The 22,533-nt window shown below is 40.0% G+C and overlaps 2 protein-coding genes across 2 annotated transcripts; one reads left to right on the top strand and one right to left on the bottom strand.

Annotated features, from left to right (window-relative positions):
- Positions 1-14,855: 14,855 nt before the first annotated feature.
- LOC139782389 (uncharacterized) lies at positions 14,856-17,205 on the bottom strand. The gene is made up of 2 exons (XM_071721414.1): positions 15,420-17,205; positions 14,856-15,070 (listed from the first exon to the last, which is right to left on the bottom strand). Exon 1 carries the CDS (start codon positions 17,142-17,144, stop codon positions 15,426-15,428), a length of 1,719 nt encoding a protein of 572 aa, XP_071577515.1. The 5' UTR covers positions 17,145-17,205; the 3' UTR covers positions 14,856-15,070; positions 15,420-15,425.
- A 1,659-nt stretch (positions 17,206-18,864) lies between these two features.
- On the top strand, positions 18,865-21,973 carry LOC139782388 (uncharacterized). The gene has a single exon (XM_071721413.1). It carries the CDS (start codon positions 18,940-18,942, stop codon positions 20,950-20,952), a length of 2,013 nt encoding a protein of 670 aa, XP_071577514.1. The 5' UTR covers positions 18,865-18,939; the 3' UTR covers positions 20,953-21,973.
- The last annotated feature ends 560 nt before the right edge of the window (positions 21,974-22,533 follow it).

Raw genomic sequence — 22,533 nt, forward strand, 5'->3', positions numbered from 1 at the left:
GTTGTAATAAGTTTATCGGTTTCGCGTTTTCTTAAGACACTTTTTACTATTTTTGTACATTTTGTTTTTGACAATTTCAGATCGTTAAGTACCTGTGGATCAGAGCAAGTTTCTTTTATTACAGGGACCATGTGATCTACAAGTCTAAAAGCTATATTATGTTCCGCGTAAAAAGAACATAACTTTATCTCGGCTGTTTTAACTTTCTTAACATGGTCCGCATCTTTAATATTACATTTGAGCTTAGGCAATAAAGCAGATGGTGTGACATTACGGCTCTTACTAATATTCGTCACATGTAACTTTGTTTTGGAATGTCTTAGTAATTCTGATTTGCCACATAAAATAGGTTTATCACAAGCCGTGCAGAGAGCCTTTTTATTATCTTCGTGTGGCATTAACCATTCTTTAAAAATATCTATACTTAACCAAGAGTACTGGAATACTTTCATTTTTGATTTCCTCTTCTTTTCTTTGATGTCACCCGATGTCGACGGCTCTGGATGATCCATCTCCGTTGCGTTATTTTCACTCTATCTTGACCTGCTTCAGAATATCTTGACCTGCACAATGTAACACACTGCTAACTTATTTCTTGCAACAAACGCCAGAAAAATACAAGGGACCCCTTATACGCACCTATTGCTGCACCTTCTTCTTCTCCTTCTTGTATCCCTAACTTAGATCCGTCCTTATTCATACAGGGCACGGTACCACAGTTTATTATATTGCTCCAGCCTCCAGCCGCTCCAGCGCCCTTGTTGCACCTCGATAACCTCGATACATCCGTAGCTGGCGTGAGCTGTGACGTCAGCTGACGCATGCGCACGACGCTCCCGCGCGGGCCGAAAAACCCACGGCGTGACAACACTGGACGGGCCTCGAGGCAGTCTCTCGAGGATCGTCGGCACGGTAACTACATTCTAATAGAAGCACCCGCGATCGCGCTAAGTCCCGCGAGTATAAACCGAGTGTTTAAACAATCGTTAGCCATCATCCATAAACAATCGGGAACGCCCGCGAAACGCGTTAATTGTCGCCGATACGAAAGGCGAACGGTACCGAGATACCAAACAGGACTTGCGTGCGAGTTGACGAAGCGTGCGAACGCCATCTTGTGTAAAGTGAATTATACGAACTACCACCTGTGTGAAATAAGAGCAATAAATAAATTGTTCAATCAGTGTATTAAATATACCCGGATTTATTTGATTGACTTACCTTTCACATTCCTGATCAAGCGGTGGTCATCCATCTTGATAAGCGTTCATCCGGGTCGAAAGTTTCTCATCGGTGATCCAACAGTTGTTGATGCGGAGGAGCCATACGTGTCGGGAAACTAAAAAAGTACAGCATTTAAAAAGTTGACTTACCACGATACTTCTACTTACCTGGGTCCAGCGGTGGTCGGCCATCTTGTTCATGCGTTGATCCCGGTCGGCGATTACTATCCATGATCCATGGGACGGCGGTGCAAATGAGTCATCCGTGGTGGGAACCTGAAAAAAGAAAGAATTTATCGAGTTAGTTAACCATAGTGCTGATAGGGTAAAAGACCCAATTACTGACAGTGTCCATATTACTGTCAATCAAAATTAAAATACTTTTTAAAATATGAAAACTATATCTTATATTATTTTATTAATTTTTAATAAAATCTTCAAGAAATCTGGTTATTATTATAACAATAAACTGAAACTAAAAGCCAATCCACTAATTAAAAAAAAAACTTAAAGTCCGAGAAACTCATTTTTCTGCTGAGTTACGTCCATTTTTATTAGTAGAGTAGATGTAAGTAGCTGCAAAGATTATCGATTATAGGCAAAATTTGAATAGTAAGTCTCACGGTAACACATTTTTCTGATAAAATAATGTTGAAATTAAAGAAAAAAAATATATATATGGAATAAATTATTAATTTTTATAATATAATTATTCATGTCAGTAATATGTTCACTTTTTCGTGTTTTTCCTAATACTGTCAACAGTATTATGGACATAAATCCTAATACTGTCAACAGTATTATGGACATAAATCATGAAATGAACATAATACTGGCAGCTTGGTGAATGACAGAATAACCTCTAAACTTCTATGTCGACTTTGTTTTGATGGATAAGAGCGTAAACACGGATCATCGGAATACCTATCATTCTCACATATTAGATACCTATTATTCTCCTAAAATTTGCTTGACACACCTGGTGAGGTTAATGTAAGTATACTTAGGTATATACTTAGGTGAAACGAATATTCCCTCCGTTGTGCAAACCTTCGGCCGGCAGCAGTCGGGAATAAAAAGTTTGGTTAGAAAAACTACCAGTAATGTGTTCATCTGGTTGCCAGAATTAGGAACATAAAATTTAGAGGTTACCAGTATTAGGTGCAATTGAGCTTGGTTATTATTATATTAATTAAAAATTAAGAATCAATTTTATTTAAACTTTCTAATTTTATTTATAAAGTTTATAATTGGAGCAATCCGAAAAAAATATTTTAAAAAGATAAAGTATCATTGCTTGTATATATATATTAAATCAAATGTTACTGAATGCTTAATATGCCAGTAATTGGGTCTTTCACCCTACTTACCCGAAGGGACGGTGGTCATCCATCTTGGTCCAACGTTGATCCAGGGCGGTGATTGAGATCGGTGATCCGAGAGTGGGCGCTGGAGATCGGCCATCCGTGGCGGAAACCTGAAAAGGGAGAAAGTTAATTAAATTAAGAATCCGTGGGAATATACTTACCTTCTCGGTGACAAAGGTAAAACCGAGTGGCGACCGTGGAACTGAGAGGACATTCAACGCGATCCGTGGCCCTAGGAGGTGCCGTCCGGTCACATCCTAACGTTTTCCAAATAGTTCTGCCGATTAGAATTACTTAATTTTTTAAATAATTTTTATTGCCGCATTTACGACTACATGAGTGAGACGCTAGCCGATTTCCGATAATTATTTAAAAAATAGACAAATAATGTTTATGAACAGAACTCTTCGGAAAACGTTCGGATACATTCAGAAGTACACGAAAAATATTTTGATTTGAGATATCTCAATTTAGGGTAAAAGTAATTTTTTTAAATATTTGTTTTTTTATGGATAAAACTACAAACGATATTATTGTTACTACAAACAACTACAAAGGATTCTAAAACACAGCTCAAGCGGATTCGAGATATCTTTAAACTTGAGAAAGATACGTTATTTGTTTATTGCAAATACGTTGTAACTTTTAAATTATTCAACTACAAACGAAATTATTGTTACTACAAACAACTACAAACGATTCTAAAACACATGGCGCAAGCGGATTTGAGATATCTCAATTTTAGCTAAAAGTAATTTTTTTAAATTTGTTTTTTTTTTAATGGATAAAACTACAAACGAAATTATTGTTACTACAAACAACTACAAACAATTCTAAAACACATGGCGCAAGCGGATTTCAGGTATCTCAATTTTGGGTAAGAGTGATTTTTAAAATTTTTCGTTATTTCCAAATGGATAAAACTACAAACGAAATTATTGTTACTACAAACAGCTGCAAAAAAAATGCTACAATTTCCTGTAGTTAAAAATTCATTTTGTTAAAGTCGGATGCCAACTTCACGGAACTCCCATGAAGCGGATTAAGCAGAAGCGTAACCAACGGATCACCAATCACGGATCCGTTTCGACGGAATCTTTGAAAGGGCTCTATCGGAAAGATTCCGTGATTGGCGATCCGCTGGTCCGCTTACACTTAGGGTGGAGTCCAATGGAGCGGATTACGTGGAAGCGGAACGAGCGGATCACCAATCACGGGATCATTTTGATAGAACTCTTTCAAAGATTCCGTCAAAACGGTCCTGTGATTGGTGATCCGCTCGTTCCGCTTCCGCGTAATCCGGTCAATGGGACTGCACCCTTAAGGTGCCGTCCCATGGCGCGTATCGCGATACGCGTGTATCGAGCGTATCGAACTTTGCGACCAATCACAGACGATCCGCCGGTTTTGGTACGCCGCCAAACGGGTCCCGGTGTCCCATGGAGCGGATTAAGCGTAAGCGGACCAGCGGATCGCCAATCACGGAATCTTTCCGATAGAGCTCTTTCAAAGATTCCGTCGAAACGGATCCGTGATTGGCGATCCGCTGGTTACGCTTCCGCTTAATCCGCTCCATGGGACACCGGGACCCGTTTGGCGGCGTACTGAACACACGCACACAAACACGCATGTGACGCATGCACCTAAAAGGGCAAACGTAATAACCTCCAAAGTGAAGCCAGTTGTACGGCAAAAAATCAGTGTCGAGATCAAGATCGCCAAGGTGATCGCAAAGGTATTCGCCACCGCTTAGATCTACATCCAAATCACCTAGATTATCCCGAGAACAGTGTCACCACGTCGATTTACGTTTCAGATCCAGATCGCCCTTATTTTCTCGAAGAGGATCACCTCGCTTGCGTTCGCCGAAGAATTTGAGTTTCGCGTGACATCGGTGTACGGCAGAAAATGGATTCCGAAACAATACTACTAGCCATTTTCTGTTTTGTAAATAAATTTAAATGAAGTTACAGTAATTTTTGTCGACAAGAATTGCGACGTAAAATATTTCTATTGTATGCACTGTACGTAATTGCGGTAAACGAAGAATCTAAAAAAGAACGACAATATTGGGTGCGTCCTATATTTACCGTACAACGGCGATTATTACAAGGAGCGAGTGATAATCTCATAATAAAAAATGATTTTTAATGTGCTACTTGATATTATGTTTTCTTTATATATACCTTACATGTACCTTACATATAATCCAACAAATTCGTCGTCGACGTTTCATTTTTGCAAACATAATAGTACTACATAATAGTAAATAAAAAAGGATTTTCTACTTGATGTTACATTTTCTTTATTACACCTTACATGTACCTTACATATAACCCAAAAAATAACGTTTCATTTTTGTAAATATAATAGTATTACATAATAGTAAATAAAAAAGGATTTTCTACTTTATATTACATTTTCTTTATATATACCTTACATGTACCTTACATATAACCCAAAAAATTACGTATTATTTTTGCAAACATAATACTACATAATAGTAAATAAATTTTATATGCTTCCACCTTAACGCGTAACCGCGTAACCAATTAGAAGCGTTTCGCATTTTCGGTTACGCATATTCGCGCTTCTGATTGGTTACGCGATACGCGTTACGCGGAAAATATCAGTCCATGTGACCGCACCCTGAGGCTGCCGTCCCATGGCGCGTATCGTGATACGCGCGTATCGGGCGTATCGAACTCTGCGACCAATCACAGACGATCCGCCGGTTTTGGTACGCTGAAATTTGTTCCTAATGTCCCATGGAGCGGATTAAGGGTGCCGTCCCATGGCGCGTATCGCGATACGCGCGTATCGAGCGTATCGACTCTGCGACCAATCACAGACGATCCGCCGTTTTCGATACACTCAACAATCTTTTGAACATTGTTTGAGCGGATCGCACACTCACACATGTATATACAGTCGTACGTGTGGGTCGAGCCCTCCTTTTTGGGCTCAGGTGCGATATTGAGTGTAGAAAGTGCACTAGTAGTGCAGTAGAGAAAAGAGAAGAGTAGAGGTCTGCGTTTTGTCTTCCGATATTGTAATCTTATTTTTTGTCAAGAAAATTCTTTTTTATTTACTATTATGTAGTATTATGTTTGCAAAAATAATACGTAATTTTTTTGTTTATATGTAAGGTACATGTAAGGTATATATAAAAAAAATGTAATATAAAGTAGAAAATCCTTTTTTATTTACTATTATGTAATACTATTATATTTACAAAAATGAAACGTTATTTTTTGGGTTATATGTAAGGTACATGTAAGGTGTATATAAAGAAAATGTAACATCAAGTAGAAAATCCTTTTTTATTTACTGTTATGTAGTACTATTATGTTTGCAAAAATGAAACGTCGACGACGAATTTGTTGGATTATATGTAAGGTACATGTAAGGTATATATAAAGAAAATATAATATCAAGTAGCACATTAAAAATCATTTTCTATTATGAGATTATCACTCGCTCCTTATTGTAATAATCGCCGTTGTACGGTAAACATAGGACGCACCCAATGTTACGTCCTGCAGACTCCACGATTTCCCTTTTTCGCGGGAATTCTTGTGCGGCTAAGAGTGGCCCTTAAGATTAGGATACACAAACCGAGCACGGACGGTTGTCGATCGGGGAGTGAGTTTAGATCTCCTCACATTTCTTTTTTTATGATCAAATGAAACCAACCCTCCAGATTACGAATTGGTGACAGACGGGGCGTATGGTGACCAGATTCTCAGCAACCTTATCGGGCCCATAACTTATAAACCCGGCGACACGACGCGTAAAAGGGGCCTTAATTCCAGACAGGGGTTGATGGGGATCTGTACTGTATCGTGCGACTAGCTCAGATTTCCCGCGCAATGTTCCGACAAACAGAAACGAGATCTAAAACGTGCTTTTGGAAATCTTGTAAGAGCACGTGGCGGAAGTTTCTGTTTGCACTTAGCAATAAAACTGCAATAAAACTGCACTTGAGATTGGAGGGATATGCGTCGTCTGTCGGTAATTCGAGCAGGGTCGCGAGATAAATAAGGGACCCTAATAAAAGAGAAATCGGCGATAGTCGAAAAACAGATGAGTCACTGGAGGAAACGATAGGTTGCACCCCCAGCAAGACAGTGGGGGCCTTACGAGGGGACTCACCAATGAACACCCGGAAAAATCGACAACCGTCTCTAGCTTTCTAGGATAGGCGAAAACTTAAGAACCCAGCTCTTGGGTGAAGACCATCCCACCCAATAAGAAATCCCTTAAACAATAATTAGAAACATTCCGCCAACCAGAAGTTCCCTAAACGAAAATCAGACACATCCCACACGAAATTCATCCCTTCCATCCCTTTAACTTTCCTATATAAACCCCGACATTGGAGCACTCAGTATCATTTATTTTTCTTCATCTTCACCTCCTGAACTTCGGTCTCTCCGAACCCTACAGGCAGACTTCCAAGTTGAGTTGTGCGCGTTGAAATTACGAGTGTTCGCTGAGAGCCCGAGGATCATCGGTTCCGGCTATTTCTACTCCCAATCCAACCAGCATCAAGTAGTAAGTCGTATATACACTTCATTTATTTATCCCCATTTTTTCGTGTGTCCGGAAGTTCTCTCGGTTAAACATTAATCCCTCTAATCCTCCAATCACCTTTTCTATATTACTTCTGAGTTAGCTGATTTATCGGCGGGCTCGGAGTAATCTCTGTTCCTATATTACTTCTGAGTTAGCTGATTTATCGGCGGGCTCGGAGTAATCTCTATTCCTATATTACTTCTGAGTTAGCTGATTTATCGGCGGGCTCGGAGTAATCTCTATTATATTACTTCTGAGTTAGCTGATTTATCGGCGGGCTCGGAGTAATCTCTATTATATTACTTCTGAGTTAGCTGATTTATCGGCGGGCTCGGAGTAATCTTTATTCCTATTTTACTTCTGAGTTAGCTGATTTATCGGCGGGCTCGGAGTAATTTCTTTTTCTATATTACTCCTGAGTTAGCTGATTTATCGGCGGGCTCGGAGTAATCTCTTTTCTATTTACTGCTGGGAACCTCAGCAGACTCTCTCTCTCTTTAATTCCAATCCTCCAAAATCGAGTCGACTTGCCGCGATTAACGGTTTTTAACAATTAACAAGCTATTAACTTGTAGTGGAATCCCGCGGTCCCCCCCTTAAGAAATCTCGAAGGGCCGTAAAACACGAGCGTGATCGTCGGAAGCAGCAAGAGCGAAGGAGATTAGAAAACGAGCAAGCTAAACCCGGTCCTTCGCGTGTCGCCAGTCCACCGCCTCCACCAACCTTCTCGGAGCAACCCTGTTCCTCTAAGCAGAGTCGCCCCGTCGTACCACCTCGCCCTATTATTCTACCTTCACGGCCTTTCCCCGCACCTTCTCGCCCTGTTTGTCGGGTGGCCCCATTCCGCGTGGTCCCCGTCAACCGCGATCCCGCCACCTTGCTCGAACCTCCCGATTCCCCCTCTTCTTCCCGAAGTCCGTCTCCGACCTCCTCGACCGCTTCGACTCTTGATCTCGAGGAACTGACCCGTCCTGAGGTGGTTACTCTTGACTAGAGGTATACCACAAAATCTTTTATCTTCCTTGTCTTAACTTACACGTATAATCAGCTTTCCCCGACGCATAGCTTATAATTATTTGTTAAATCCTGTCTCTCCGTCTTCACCCTCCGATCATCTCTTTATATCTTAAATTTAGACTCAAATACACCTACACACCGCACACATATTTAATTAAATTCATGTAAACTCTATTCTACGATTAATTGTAATAATAGCGGGCAGGATGTGCATTGAATAGGTTTCCCCTTCAAAAATCCTGCCCGATCACCTCCGCACTAGTGTAACACCCGCGATGAATACACCTTACACAAACACTTTCACTTTAAAATATTTCAATTCTCCGTTTAAGTTGCCTATGCCTTACTAAACTGTAATATCGATAGTTTGTTCAAATTATATTTAGAATAAATGTTTTTTTTATGTTAACTGTGAGTTCCCACCTCATTTTATTTGTAACTTAAGATTCACCCATTACTCATCCCCCACCTCTCGAGATCGCACAGGGTCCGATCCTAAGTTAAAGGGATTAAATTTCCTGACTTAAAACAGGACCGACGATCGCACCGCTCTAGGAAGGCGTCCTACCGTCCCTACGGACGTCGACCCTTCCTGAGCCAGTGAAAAGTGCGTTCCGCTCGCGCCACGCGCCTCAGAGCGTACCTGCGAGCGACATTTGTGAGTATCTGGTTGCGTCCTCCCTTACTTCTATCCCTCTGGTTAGCCTTTCCTTCGCTTCCCAGTTTTTCTTATCCTAATCCAGGGGTTGGACGTAACAGAACTTAAAAATTGGGGGCTCGTCCGGAATTTATGTGTGATTTTTTCGAGAGTGGTGATGAGTACGAGGTCTAAATCAGATAAAGCTGAAGTTGAAGATCTTTATAAGCAAGCCCTAGAGAATCAAGGCAAAATTAAACTTAGCTCTACACCATATACTTCCACTCCCTTTTCTAACATTAAATCCGCACCTAGACAACTTTTCACCCCAAACGTTGGCGAGACTGCGGAGGGCAAATCAAATATAACCGACGCGTCCGATTTCACCCTTTGCGTTTCTGACGATTCCTGGGATAAAACAATACTACCTGCACCGCAAGATCAGTGTCACGTTTCCGACGATCCCTCGAATAAAAAATTACCACCTGCACTGCAAGATCAGTGTCACGTTTCCGACGATCCCTCGAATAAAAAATTACTTCCTGCACGACAAGATCAGTATAATTCTTTCATAAGCATCGCAGGAACAATGGCGCACGCTAACCCTTTCGCGACATTAAAATACGCGGTAGAGGCCGTTCCTTTCTTTGACGGAAAAAATATTCCGTTAACATATTTTATCGAGGGATGCGAGGAAGCGAAAGCTATGCTGCCCGCTGAGGCAGAATCTCAATTCACTAAAATAATCAGAACCCGAATTATAGGCGAAGCTCGTCGTACCATACAAGATCAAGATTTCGATACGGTAGCCTCGTTAACAAAATATTTAGAACAAGTCTATGGCGCTGCTAAAAATATTTATCAATTACAAGGAGAGTTAGGTTGCATCTATCAAAAAATAGAGGAAGATGTAGTAACTTACGCGAATCGGGTCAAATTGTTGGGAAAACAGATATTAGAAGCACATAAAAATTCAGGACAAGCTGCCGCTCCCGGTCAAAATATTAAAGCCTCGTTAGAAAGGGACATGTGTAAATGTTTCATTAGAGGGTTGAAACCGGAAATTGAACAAAGAGTGACAAGAAATTTGGATGTCCAAGCCACTGTGGCCGACGCATTGAGAATAGAAAGAGAGCTGTACGAAATGACAGATTTACGACAGGGTCAAGGTAATCTTGCAGGCAAAACATCGAACACTAATCGTTTGCGGGAAACCTGCCAGATCTGTTATAAAGAGGGACATTCAGCCTCTAACTGTAGGAAATTAACTCAGCCTTCGCCGCAACCTCATAATAAAATTGATCTTGGAACCGAAATTCTCATATGTCAGATATGTAAAAAACGCGGGCATAGCGCCGACAAATGTCGCCTCCGCGACCCTCAGGCCCGACGATCCGTCAATGTAATTCAAGAAAGTCATGTCACTTGTCAATTGTGTTCAAAATCCGGTCACAATGCTAAATCTTGTAGAATAAATACTATTAACAATCAGAGTAAACCGACCGTAATTTGTCAATGGTGTGATAAACCAGGGCATTCAGCTAATAATTGCTGGAAGAAACAGAATGAACAACTTAATACAGAAAGCAAACCAAAAATCGTTTGTCAAATTTGCAATAATCTCGGGCACATTGCGAGAAATTGCCGAACTAAAACAGAGTCGAATGCAACAGTCAAAAATTCATTGTTCTGTCGTTATTGCAAGGGAGAAGGGCATCTCCTCGAAAATTGCGAATTACGCATTGCGAGCAATAATCGCAGGCAAGCAATTATTAATCAGGGAAACTCCAGTGGCCCCTTGAAGTCGGGTGTGCAGCAGGGGTCCGAACGGATCTCACACCCATCGACATCTCAGAAAACTCAATAGACAAAAAATCAATAGAGATACGACCCGTAACCGTAAATCTCGATAAACACCGTCGCGTGCCGACTATTCAGGTAGATTTCGGTAAACCAATTTCACACGTTACCCTTATGCTGGATACCGGTTCCGGCCCGAATTTAATTAAAGAAAAATTTTTATCAAATAACAATACAGTCAATCACAATAAACTTTTGCAATTAAGCGGTATAAATGAATACCCCGTTTATACCCTCGGAGAGGTTATTTTACCACTTTTTGAAAAGCCAGTAACTTTTAACGTAGTGTCAGATGATTTGCCGATTCCACAAGCCGGTCTATTAGGCAACGACTTTTTTCAGCAAACTTCCTCAAACATAGACTACGCGACGGGACACTTAAACGTATCAGGAATTAGTATACCGTTCCTCTCACCGGAAACTATTACAGCTTTTCCGCGGTCAGAATCTCTATTTTATATAAGAGTGGAAAATCCAGAAATAAAAATAGGATATCTACCAAAATTAAAAATAACCCACGGGATTTATCTAGGAGATACCATAGTAGAAAACAATTCCGGAAAGGCATATTTAAAAGTTATAAGTACTTTGGACGAAGAAGTGGAAGTTCAAGTACCAACCCTGCGTCTTAAACGTGGGATCTCGTTTCGTTCGAATAGCTTTTGTGATCCAGAATCTAATGGTTTCCCATTAGTGTCGACAAAGTATGCCACATTGTCTTTACGTAAAAATAGTAAATCACGAGTTTCTATTATATTGCCTTTGAGTATTTGATTATCAATAATGGTAGGTTTTATCCGTGGGTTTTTATTTTCATTAGCAGGGACGTCAGATTCGCTAGATTCGTCTTCCTTATCGTCTATTTCATTATATGGGCCACTTTCTTTGTCTGGCGGGTCGTTTCTATCTTCTATCTCCTCGATTTCATTTCCCTGATCCTGTGATCTTTCTTGCTGATTATGCATATTTTTCGCTGTCTGGCTTCGAGTTTGTATTCTATTATAATTAGGAGGGTCGTGGACTAATGCTTTTTCTACAATTTCCGATTTCGGTGGCTCACGCAGTTCTTCCTGCGTAAAAGGTATAGAATCTTTGTTTCTATCAGGTGGGTTATCGTTAGGTGGTAAATCTTCCATTTTTTCGTCATCTGAAAGGTATAGATCGAAATCCTCGTCCTCCTCCTCATCAGATTCTTCTAACATTTTAGCAATTGTTTCTGCATCTCTGGGATCATTCGGATTTAAAAGTTTTTTATGATTAATTATGTTGCAGTCTGCTTCTTCGAAATTTACCGGATTTCTTGACAAAGCGTCGGCGTTAACATTAGTTTTTCCTGCCTTGTATTCTACATCATAATCATATTCTGCTAATTTCAATCTCCAGCGGAGAATTCTCATGTTTGCATCTTGGGCATTTTTAAACCAAAGTAAAGGCTTATGATCTGTGACTAATGTAAATTTTCGCCCGTATAGATATGGTCGGAAATGTTTGACGCAATATATTATCGCTAAAGCTTCCTTTTCATAAGTGTCGTATTTTAATTCGTTGTCGGTTAAAGTTCGCGACGCGTATGCTATTGGCCGATCCTTGTTTATTTCTCCTTGCGATAATATGCCCCCTACGGCAGTTCCGGAAGCGTCGGTAGTTAAAATGAAAGGTTTCGAAAAGTCAGGATATTGCAAGACCGGTTCTTCGCATAATTTCTGTTTCAACATTTCGAAAGATTCTTCTTGAACAGATGTCCAGTTAAAAGGCGTATCGTTTTTTAATAAATTTGTTAAAGGTTTAGCTAATTTGGAAAAATTTGGTATAAATCTTCTGTAATATCCTGCTAATCCAAGAAATTGTTTAATATTTTTCGGTGTTTTTGGCCTAGGGAATTGTCTTACGGCTTCCACTTTTTTTGGATCGGGTTTAATTCCATCGCTACTTATTATGTGTCCTAAGTATGTTACCTCGGTTTTTAAAAATTCGCATTTATCGGGCTGTAATTTTAGATTAGCTTGGCGAAGTCGTTCCATTACTAAATTGTACCTTCTTTCGTGTTCTTCTAATGTAGAAGCGGAAATAATAATATCATCCATATAGATAAATACACCTTCTATCCCTGTTAATATTAGATCCATTAGTCGTTGGAAGGTAGCGGGAGCATTCTTTAACCCAAAAGGCATTTTTTCGAATTCATAATGACCATTAGGAGTCGTAAATGCGGTTTTATGGCTATCTGTGGGATCCATTTCTATTTGGTGAAACCCAGAGGCGAGATCACATACGGTGAAATATTTTGCAAGAGTAGAGTAAAATCATATAATCCCAATATGGAGAAAATTTATGAAATTAACAGGAAAAGTAAACCGTCTTCAAAAACTTTGGCATGCGCACAAGCTCGATTCCATGAAATAATGGAAAATTTCAGATTCAAACGTAGATTTCCGAGGCGTGAATGAAAAAACCATGGGCGATGCCTACCCATTACCGAACATTGTCGAAATTATCGACCAGTTAGGCAATGCAAAATATTTCACCGTATGTGATCTCGCCTCTGGGTTTCACCAAATAGAAATGGATCCCACAGATAGCCATAAAACCGCATTTACGACTCCTAATGGTCATTATGAATTCGAAAAAATGCCTTTTGGGTTAAAGAATGCTCCCGCTACCTTCCAACGACTAATGGATCTAATATTAACAGGGATAGAAGGTGTATTTATCTATATGGATGATATTATTATTTCCGCTTCTACATTAGAAGAACACGAAAGAAGGTACAATTTAGTAATGGAACGACTTCGCCAAGCTAATCTAAAATTACAGCCCGATAAATGCGAATTTTTAAAAACCGAGGTAACATACTTAGGACACATAATAAGTAGCGATGGAATTAAACCCGATCCAAAAAAAGTGGAAGCCGTAAGACAATTCCCTAGGCCAAAAACACCGAAAAATATTAAACAATTTCTTGGATTAGCAGGATATTACAGAAGATTTATACCAAATTTTTCCAAATTAGCTAAACCTTTAACAAATTTATTAAAAAACGATACGCCTTTTAACTGGACATCTGTTCAAGAAGAATCTTTCGAAATGTTGAAACAGAAATTATGCGAAGAACCGGTCTTGCAATATCCTGACTTTTCGAAACCTTTCATTTTAACTACCGACGCTTCCGGAACTGCCGTAGGGGGCATATTATCGCAAGGAGAAATAAACAAGGATCGGCCAATAGCATACGCGTCGCGAACTTTAACCGACAACGAATTAAAATACGACACTTATGAAAAGGAAGCTTTAGCGATAATATATTGCGTCAAACATTTCCGACCATATCTATACGGGCGAAAATTTACATTAGTCACAGATCATAAGCCTTTACTTTGGTTTAAAAATGCCCAAGATGCAAACATGAGAATTCTCCGCTGGAGATTGAAATTAGCAGAATATGATTATGATGTAGAATACAAGGCAGGAAAAACTAATGTTAACGCCGACGCTTTGTCAAGAAATCCGGTAAATTTCGAAGAAGCAGACTGCAACATAATTAATCATAAAAAACTTTTAAATCCGAATGATCCCAGAGATGCAGAAACAATTGCTAAAATGTTAGAAGAATCTGATGAGGAGGAGGACGAGGATTTCGATCTATACCTTTCAGATGACGAAAAAATGGAAGATTTACCACCTAACGATAACCCACCTGATAGAAACAAAGATTCTATACCTTTTACGCAGGAAGAACTGCGTGAGCCACCGAAATCGGAAATTGTAGAAAAAGCATTAGTCCACGACCCTCCTAATTATAATAGAATACAAACTCGAAGCCAGACAGCGAAAAATATGCATAATCAGCAAGAAAGATCACAGGATCAGGGAAATGAAATCGAGGAGATAGAAGATAGAAACGACCCGCCAGACAAAGAAAGTGGCCCATATAATGAAATAGACGATAAGGAAGACGAATCTAGCGAATCTGACGTCCCTGCTAATGAAAATAAAAACCCACGGATAAAACCTACCATTATTGATAATCAAATACTCAAAGGCAATATAATAGAAACTCGTGATTTACTATTTTTACGTAAAGACAATGTGGCATACTTTGTCGACACTAATGGGAAACCATTAGATTCTGGATCACAAAAGCTATTCGAACGAAACGAGATCCCACGTTTAAGGGGGGAGCCTCATGTAAACAGCACTTTTTTTAAGATTTTATTACAAAAAAGTGGAAGTGATTATTGAATTCAAATAAAATACATTGTAATATTTAAGTTTTAATGTACAAGAAAAAATTTTTTTGTTGGGAAAAGAAAACAAAATGGCCACGCTACAGCTGCTTAAAGTTGGCTCCTCGAGTTTGCGCCGGGGAACGCTCAGGTCCTTGTAATTATCTGAAATCAACGAATTAAATTTTTTCCATTAAAATAAGATATTTTGTACTTCATGAACCTAAATTTAGCCAAAAAAACCAAAAAATGAAAAATTGGGGACATTTAAAAAAATTTATTCAATTTTCTGTTTTAAACAAATCGTTAAAAACTATATTTATTATAACAATTTTAATATATTTTTAGGTTCATGAAGTATACAATACATATACAAATATCTGTACAAAGTTTCAAGTTGATCGGCCATTAACTTTTTGAGTTATATTCCCCGGCGCGAAAAAAAAAGCGTTTTGAGAAAAACGCGTTTAAAGTTTTCGCTACCAAAAAGTTGTTCAGAGTGACTTATATTTACCTAGGCTTAATCTGCGATACCAGGGCCGTAAAGTAATCCTTCTTCTTCTAGAAAAACATCTAATTGTGCTGCATTTTCCTCTTTTCGAGCAGTCCTGGCCTCTTTTGTCGCGTTTTGTGATCGTCGATTTTGCCTCTTTACTCGATCCTTATCATAAGTATCAGCAAATTTGTTGCACTCCGGGCCAATTTCCAGTTGTAAATCGTTCATAACTCTCAATACAAACATATAGCCGTCGTTGAACATACCTCCGGCCAAGTATGCAGCAATTTCGATGATTTTTGAACCGCAGTTCAAATGCTTCGGAGCCAAACGCCACACAGTTGCATTGAAAGATTCGTTTGCATTCTGTGTGAAGCCACCCACACACCGTTCCAACAAGTCATCCCGAGACAAATCTTCGTAAATCGGCAAAATGTGCTTTTGTACATCTTTGTGCAGTGGTTCTGGATGTTGATAGGCAACATTTTTGGCTTTTGCAGCGTTGTATGCACACCACGAGTCGGCGCCAGTAGGGCAAAAGTGATGCTGCGGCTGTTTATCCGTCGAAGATAGATGGTAATAAGTGGCCATTATTTCCTTTTTCATATTTTCTTTTGAGTGTGCATTCCTACGAATGGCTAGACCATAATATTTTGTCAATTTTTTAATTAAAGCATCGGTAAGCTTTCCTCTTCCACCAAGCTTAGCGGTTTTTTTTTTATTTCTAAGGCGGCTTCCCATTCTCTTTTCCACGTGACCTACGCATTCACTTTTTATCACTTCAACATCTTCATACGGCTTAGCATCTAGAATAGTCTTAAAAGTTTTTGCGTCACCATCTCCGACGTAATTAGTATAGCGTACACCATAATATTCCTCAGAACGACGAAACATTTCAAGGACAGCGTCGACCTCCATTTTACCTGCAGATCCTTTATGAGTTATGGTACAATTTTCTAGATGCTCTGCACTCTGATCATTGTCAGCGTGGTTCCGAAAATAGACACATGCTTGACAGTAGCTGCTTTTTACGATTAAATCAATCACTTTACCCGAATAGTAAGCGATAAGAGTCGTCACGCCATAGAGAGAAGAGAACCCGCGCTTTTTCCACGATCCGTCGCCGCTTACCGTGAAATTTAGTAACGGCTTTTCTTTCTTCTCATTATTACTTTTCTCCTCTTCTACTGCATTTTTGCAACTCAAAGCAAAAATTTGTTTGACAGACGAATGTACATGTTTTATAATATGGTCGTAAGTTTGTTTAGATAATCCACTGCCTAAATCCATAATACCACAAAAAATATTTATTCCTTCTCGAGCGACACCGAGTAAACGCATGGCAAAAACAACACGTCTATTTATTTCATAGGCGTTGTGAATAAACAGTCCTGATTGGATGAGAGAAGTTCCGCATCTACACTGCACTGAAATTTTGAAACCAAGACCTCTTTCGCCAGATTGTCCAAATTTAACTTTTTGCTTGCACACTTTACAGACAAGTAAATCAGCGAGAGCAGAGAAAACGCTGATAAATTCAATAATTCGATAACACATACTAGGGTTTACAATAACATCTTCCGCTGACGCCTTCAACTTCTTTGCAGACGCGCTAGTTTCCTCGCTCATCTCCTCATCGACTTCCACGTTCGGTACATTCGAAAACTGATTACCGTGATATCGCCGACGACGAGGCTGGTTAGGACGATAATTTGGCTCATCCTTTGTAACTTTACGCATCATTTTTGCAAATAATATAAAACAGAAGCGATAATTACAGACTGTACGACACAGCAAAGAACAATATACTGTTAGTGAGTGGTCTCTCAGCTGTTTGTTTGGAGGGAAAATATGGTACACACATAATATATACATAATATAGAATACTCACAGAGCAAACTAATAAATATTGTTGCACGAGAAATCGAAAGGTAAACGCCGAGAGCGAGTGCGCTCATGTACCTGCTTTTTATACCATTAGAGCGCATCACTTTAATGACTTCTTAGGGACCTTTAGGATTTGATTTGGGCTTTGAAACTTTGGAAATATATTCTTCAGATGGTACATGAATTTTTCAAGCCATAAAAAAAATGCAAAAAAAAATTTTTTACATGAGGCTCCCCCCTTAAGCCCGCTTACCCTAGGTGAAGCAAAGGCTGTAAAGTATAAAAAATACTACCACATAGCACTACCCATCAGTGAAGGACAACGGGAAGGCCCAACAATGACCTTAACGCAGATTACCACAGTTATAAAAAACTTACAAGACGTAGCCGACAGACTAAAATTAGAAACACTCAGCATCGCAAAAACAGATATTGTTAACAATGTACCATGGAATAATATAAAATCTGTTTTACAATTAAATTTTACTAACTCAACAACCAAATTAATCATATGTAATGGATTGATTAAATACCCTCCTAGAGATCTCCGTTCTATTATAATCGGTGAAATGCACTGTTCGCCTACCGGAGGACACCGAGGCGTTACAAAGACATATCATAGAATTAAGCATAAATATTATTGGGAAAATTTAAAAGCCGACGTTCAACAATATATACAGCAATGCTTACAATGTCAATTGAAAAAATTAGTGCGAGTAAAGACTAAACAACCTATGATAATTACTGACACACCAGGATCTTCTTTCGATAAAGTAGCGATGGATATCGTAGGAGACCCCTGTCCAAAACCGAAAGAGGCAACAAATATATTTTAACCTTACAAGATCAATTAACTAAATTTTGCATGGGAGTACCCCTACCAGATCAAACTTCCGAAACAATAGCGGAAGCCTTCGTGGACAGATTTATTTGTGTATTAGGGGCACCTAAAGCAATATTAACCGACCAAGGAAGAAATTTTATTAGCGATTTAATGAAAAAGATTGCTAAAATATTCAGAATTCGCAAATTTCGTACAACTGCCTTTCACCCTCAATCAAACGGATCGTTAGAAAGATCACATCATGCATTAGGAGAATATCTTAAACAATATGCAAATGAGCAAAAGCAGTGGGATAGATGGATTAGTCTTGCAATGTTTAATTATAACACCAGCATACACGAAGCAACAAAACACACCCCGTACGAATTAGTTTTCGGTAAAATAGCAAGAATTCCATCGAACGAACCTCTGGCTCCAGAAGACAAATTAGGAAATTACAACGAATATTTAATAAGTCTCGTCACGCAACTTCACACTATACAAACGAACGCTCGTGAAAACGTCGTCGAAGCTAAATTCAAATCCAAGAGACACTACGACAAAAAAATTAACCCTCGAACCTTTAAACCTGGAGACCACGTGTTTCTGCTAAAAGGGCCTAAGCCAGGAAAATTTGGAGATCAATATACTGGACCTCATGAAATCTTAGAAATACTGAATAAAAACAACGTGAAAATCAGAATCAAGAAAAATAGCCGAGTTGTACACCCCAACCGATTGCGAATTTCTCATATCAAACCAAATAAATAAATAAATAAATAAATAAACAGATACAATATACTATAAAGACAACTCAATAAATTTCAGATGGATCCCCGGATTAAAGGAATAACCGCAATATTAATAATAACCATATGGATACGCCAAACTTACGGAATAATAGGATATGATTGTATTTCCCCAACTACCAATTTAACAACCTTATCATTAATAAACGTTGAAGAATGCGATATTCCACTACCAAAGGTCAATTCTAGCCAAGTCTTCATACAATTATTGCAGCTCAACGAATTCGAATCTGTAAAAGTGATACAATGCAAGGTAGAAATCGATCGTACGATCCGGAAATGTGGAATGTTTTCTCATAATTCGGACGTTCTAAATGGAAAATATGCATATATACACGAAGTGACCAGGGAGGCCTGCATACGAATGCATTATTATGGAACTCTCGAATTTAAAGGAACATACATAGTAGCACTAAAATCTAACCAGACCACCAGTCGCCCGGCGATCCTAACTGGCGTTGTGGACGCCGACGGAAAATGTTCTGGAGGATCCTATTCAGACCTTTACGGAACGTGGACAAATGTTTTCGTACAGGCAACTGTCACAATCACCCTGCAAGATTACTTCGCTAACGTTAAACTAAGCACTAACCGTATACAACTTAGATCAGGAGTGGCCTGTGATTTTAGTACCGCCAGATGCACCGACATAGAAGGAGGAAATACCTTTTGGGAGCCCATACCTAATGACTCCTGTAAATTCACTTCATATAGCACCTTATATAGAGGTTACGCGGAAAAGGTAATCGATAACGTAAACGAGCACTCTCAAACCGCTTATACTGTGAATGCTGACGATACAGTCTTTGCTTTAACCAGCACCGGGAAAGACTTAGCGTGTGGATATTCGCTCATTCGAACTGAACACCCAAAATTAGTAATTTGGGAAACTTCACCTGAAACGGACATCGCTAAACGAACCGGCCGTGTAGAAAATCTCGACCTTTTTACTTATATGAATTCGAAATTCGTTTATGTAGAAAAGCACATCCGTAACCAGATTAATCAACTGTACAGGAACATCTTATTACAACAATGTAACCTTGAGTTAAAAATGTTGCAAAACGCTTTAGCAATAGCTACACAATCTCCCGACATCTTCGCCTATCATTTTATGAAGGGACCTGGATATATGGCCCTTCTAGCAGGCGAAGTAATCCACATAATAAAATGCGTTCCAGTCGAGGTAAAATTAGTCCACACCCAAGAATGCTACGAGCAACTCCCAGTAATGTTTAATAACAAGACCTCCTTCCTAACGCCTCAAACGCACGTACTACTACGGCAAGGAACACAAATTAATTGTAATTCTTTCGCACCTCCTATGTATCTTTTGGGAGACTCTTGGTATAAAATTACGCCAAGGCCAATAGAAACACTAGCACCTACGGTCATAAAACCCATGACCAAAACTACCTGGAAGTACACTAGCCCTGGAGCACTCGCTACCAGCGGCATATACACACAAAAGGATCTGGAAGATCTAAAGGATCACATAATGTTTCCCGCTGAGAGACCCGCTGTCCTTAACACCGTAGCAAGAGGAGTAATGGGAGAATCAACCGTGCTGAGTGGAGGATCGTTCGCCAACCTAATCGACGAGGCTTCAATCGAAAAAATTGCACTCTCAGCCTGGGAAAATTTCTGGAGCAAATTTTTAATCTTTGGCAATATTAGCGCTGGCCTGCTTGGAATATATCTTTTTATAAGAGCCATTAAATTAATATTAGATACACTTGTGCATGGATATGCTCTTCATACAGTATATGGGTGGTCGATATATCTAATAGGAGCAATATGGGACTCGTTAACTCACCTTTTATTACATCTGGGACAGGCAAGGCCTAAAACTAAAAATGCCAATGCTCCGAAAGACGATCCGGAACAAGGAGCGTCAGCTAGCGCACCACTCCATGATCTTGAATGGCAGGCAAATGTCCAGCCTGTCGGGTCAACAAACGGAAAATCGGAACACGCCTATCCTTCCCTACCTTTGAAAGAGAGTACCTATACTTTCGAACTCAAAGGGTAAAAAAAAAAAAAAGGGGGGGGGGCACAAAGGGAAAAGGGACGAATTGCATGACATCTCATTATCTATCATTAACGCCCTGCCCCTATAATCGCATGCTGCGACATGCAGATAATCTAACAACGAATTCTTGTAGCCGAAGCCATGGAAATCAAATGCATCAACACTAGCTTGTTGACCCGCGGCCCGCTCAAGGCGAAGGTCATCCGGGTGGACTCCCCAACCTTCTTATGGGTCCATCTGGAGAATTCGCGTGAGGACCTCGACGAGCTTGTCGAGGACCTAACACGGAGAATGATGCGTAGGAGTGAGTTCCTCCATCTCCCGCCAGACGAAATTGTGCCGGAAACGGAGGTCGCTGTTCGTGAGGGAAGACGGTGGCAGAGGGGCCTCGTGCTCCGAGTTGAAAGAGGGAACCGGGTTACGGTTGCCCTCAGAGATTGGGGCCGCGCTGTCCAGCGGCCCATGTTTGAGATTTACACCCTCGAGGATCGCTTTCGCGAGCTAGAGTGGCAGGCCATCCCCTGTGGACTAGCCCACCTCCGACCACTCGAAGGAAGGCTGCGATGGTCCCGTAGGTCCATCGCCTTAACGAAACACCTAGTCGAAAAAAGAGAGGGATGGATCAAGATCCGGCTGCCGGTCAAGGACGAGGCCGCCATCATCGACTTCCGAGCGAAGCCCGAGCACGAAGACGAGACGCCAGACCTGGCGCAATTGCTCGTGCAAATGGGATGTGCCCAGCACAGCGAATTCGAAGAGGTGGTGGCCATCCCTGGGATTATCCCCTACATTTATTTATAAAAACAAAACAAAAAAAATCCCAACGAGCAAGCTAGAGCGAGTCTATTGTAACCTTTTTTTTTTTCTCTTGGTGTTTACCTTTTCTAAGCCGTAATTATTTCTTTATTATTAATTTTGCGCTCGCTCTAGCGAATAATTTTAGGCCCTTAATTTTACGTTCTCTCCTTATTATAAATTTTGCGTTTTATTTTTCCTTTTTTCTTTTCTCTTTCCTTTTATAATTGTTTCTTTATTATCGGTTTTACGCTCGCTCTAGCGAATAATTTTAACTTTAATTACAGTTTTAATTCCGTAAATCATAATAAGTTTTATTTTATCCTTTCCTTGCCATATGTTTTACATTCACTTTTTAATTCCTATTTAAGTCTGTTCAGGAATCGCGAAATATCTCTCGCCCCATCCGTTGATTTCGAGCGTTAGATTGTATTGCTCGCCGTGTTTTCGTTCCTGTTGTTGATCTGCGAGACCTTGTCGGACCCGACGTATTCCGCGACAGCTACCTGTTACCCGCATTTCTCCTCGGACATACTCGCGTTATTCGGCGAACCTTCCCTCTCTTCGCGCGCTCGCAATTACCGCCTAGATACCTATTGTGAATACCGCTCGCCTCAGAACTTCTCGATACCTCGACACAGTAACACATTAAATTTTCGATACCACCAATACCGCATCTCTTCGTAGTCGTTCCTCTCACCAATACCTTGATTGCCGAGTCCTTTTTACAAGGCTGTACCAGCCAACCGCGCTCGCGAATCGAAACCCGATCGCGGAGTGCACAAA

Source organism: Temnothorax nylanderi, unplaced genomic scaffold (assembly GCF_030848795.1).
Source record: "Temnothorax nylanderi isolate EJ_2023f unplaced genomic scaffold, tnyl_v1.0 TNYL_tig0407_pilon, whole genome shotgun sequence".
In the NCBI taxonomy this organism is placed as follows: Eukaryota; Metazoa; Arthropoda; class Insecta; order Hymenoptera; family Formicidae; genus Temnothorax; species Temnothorax nylanderi.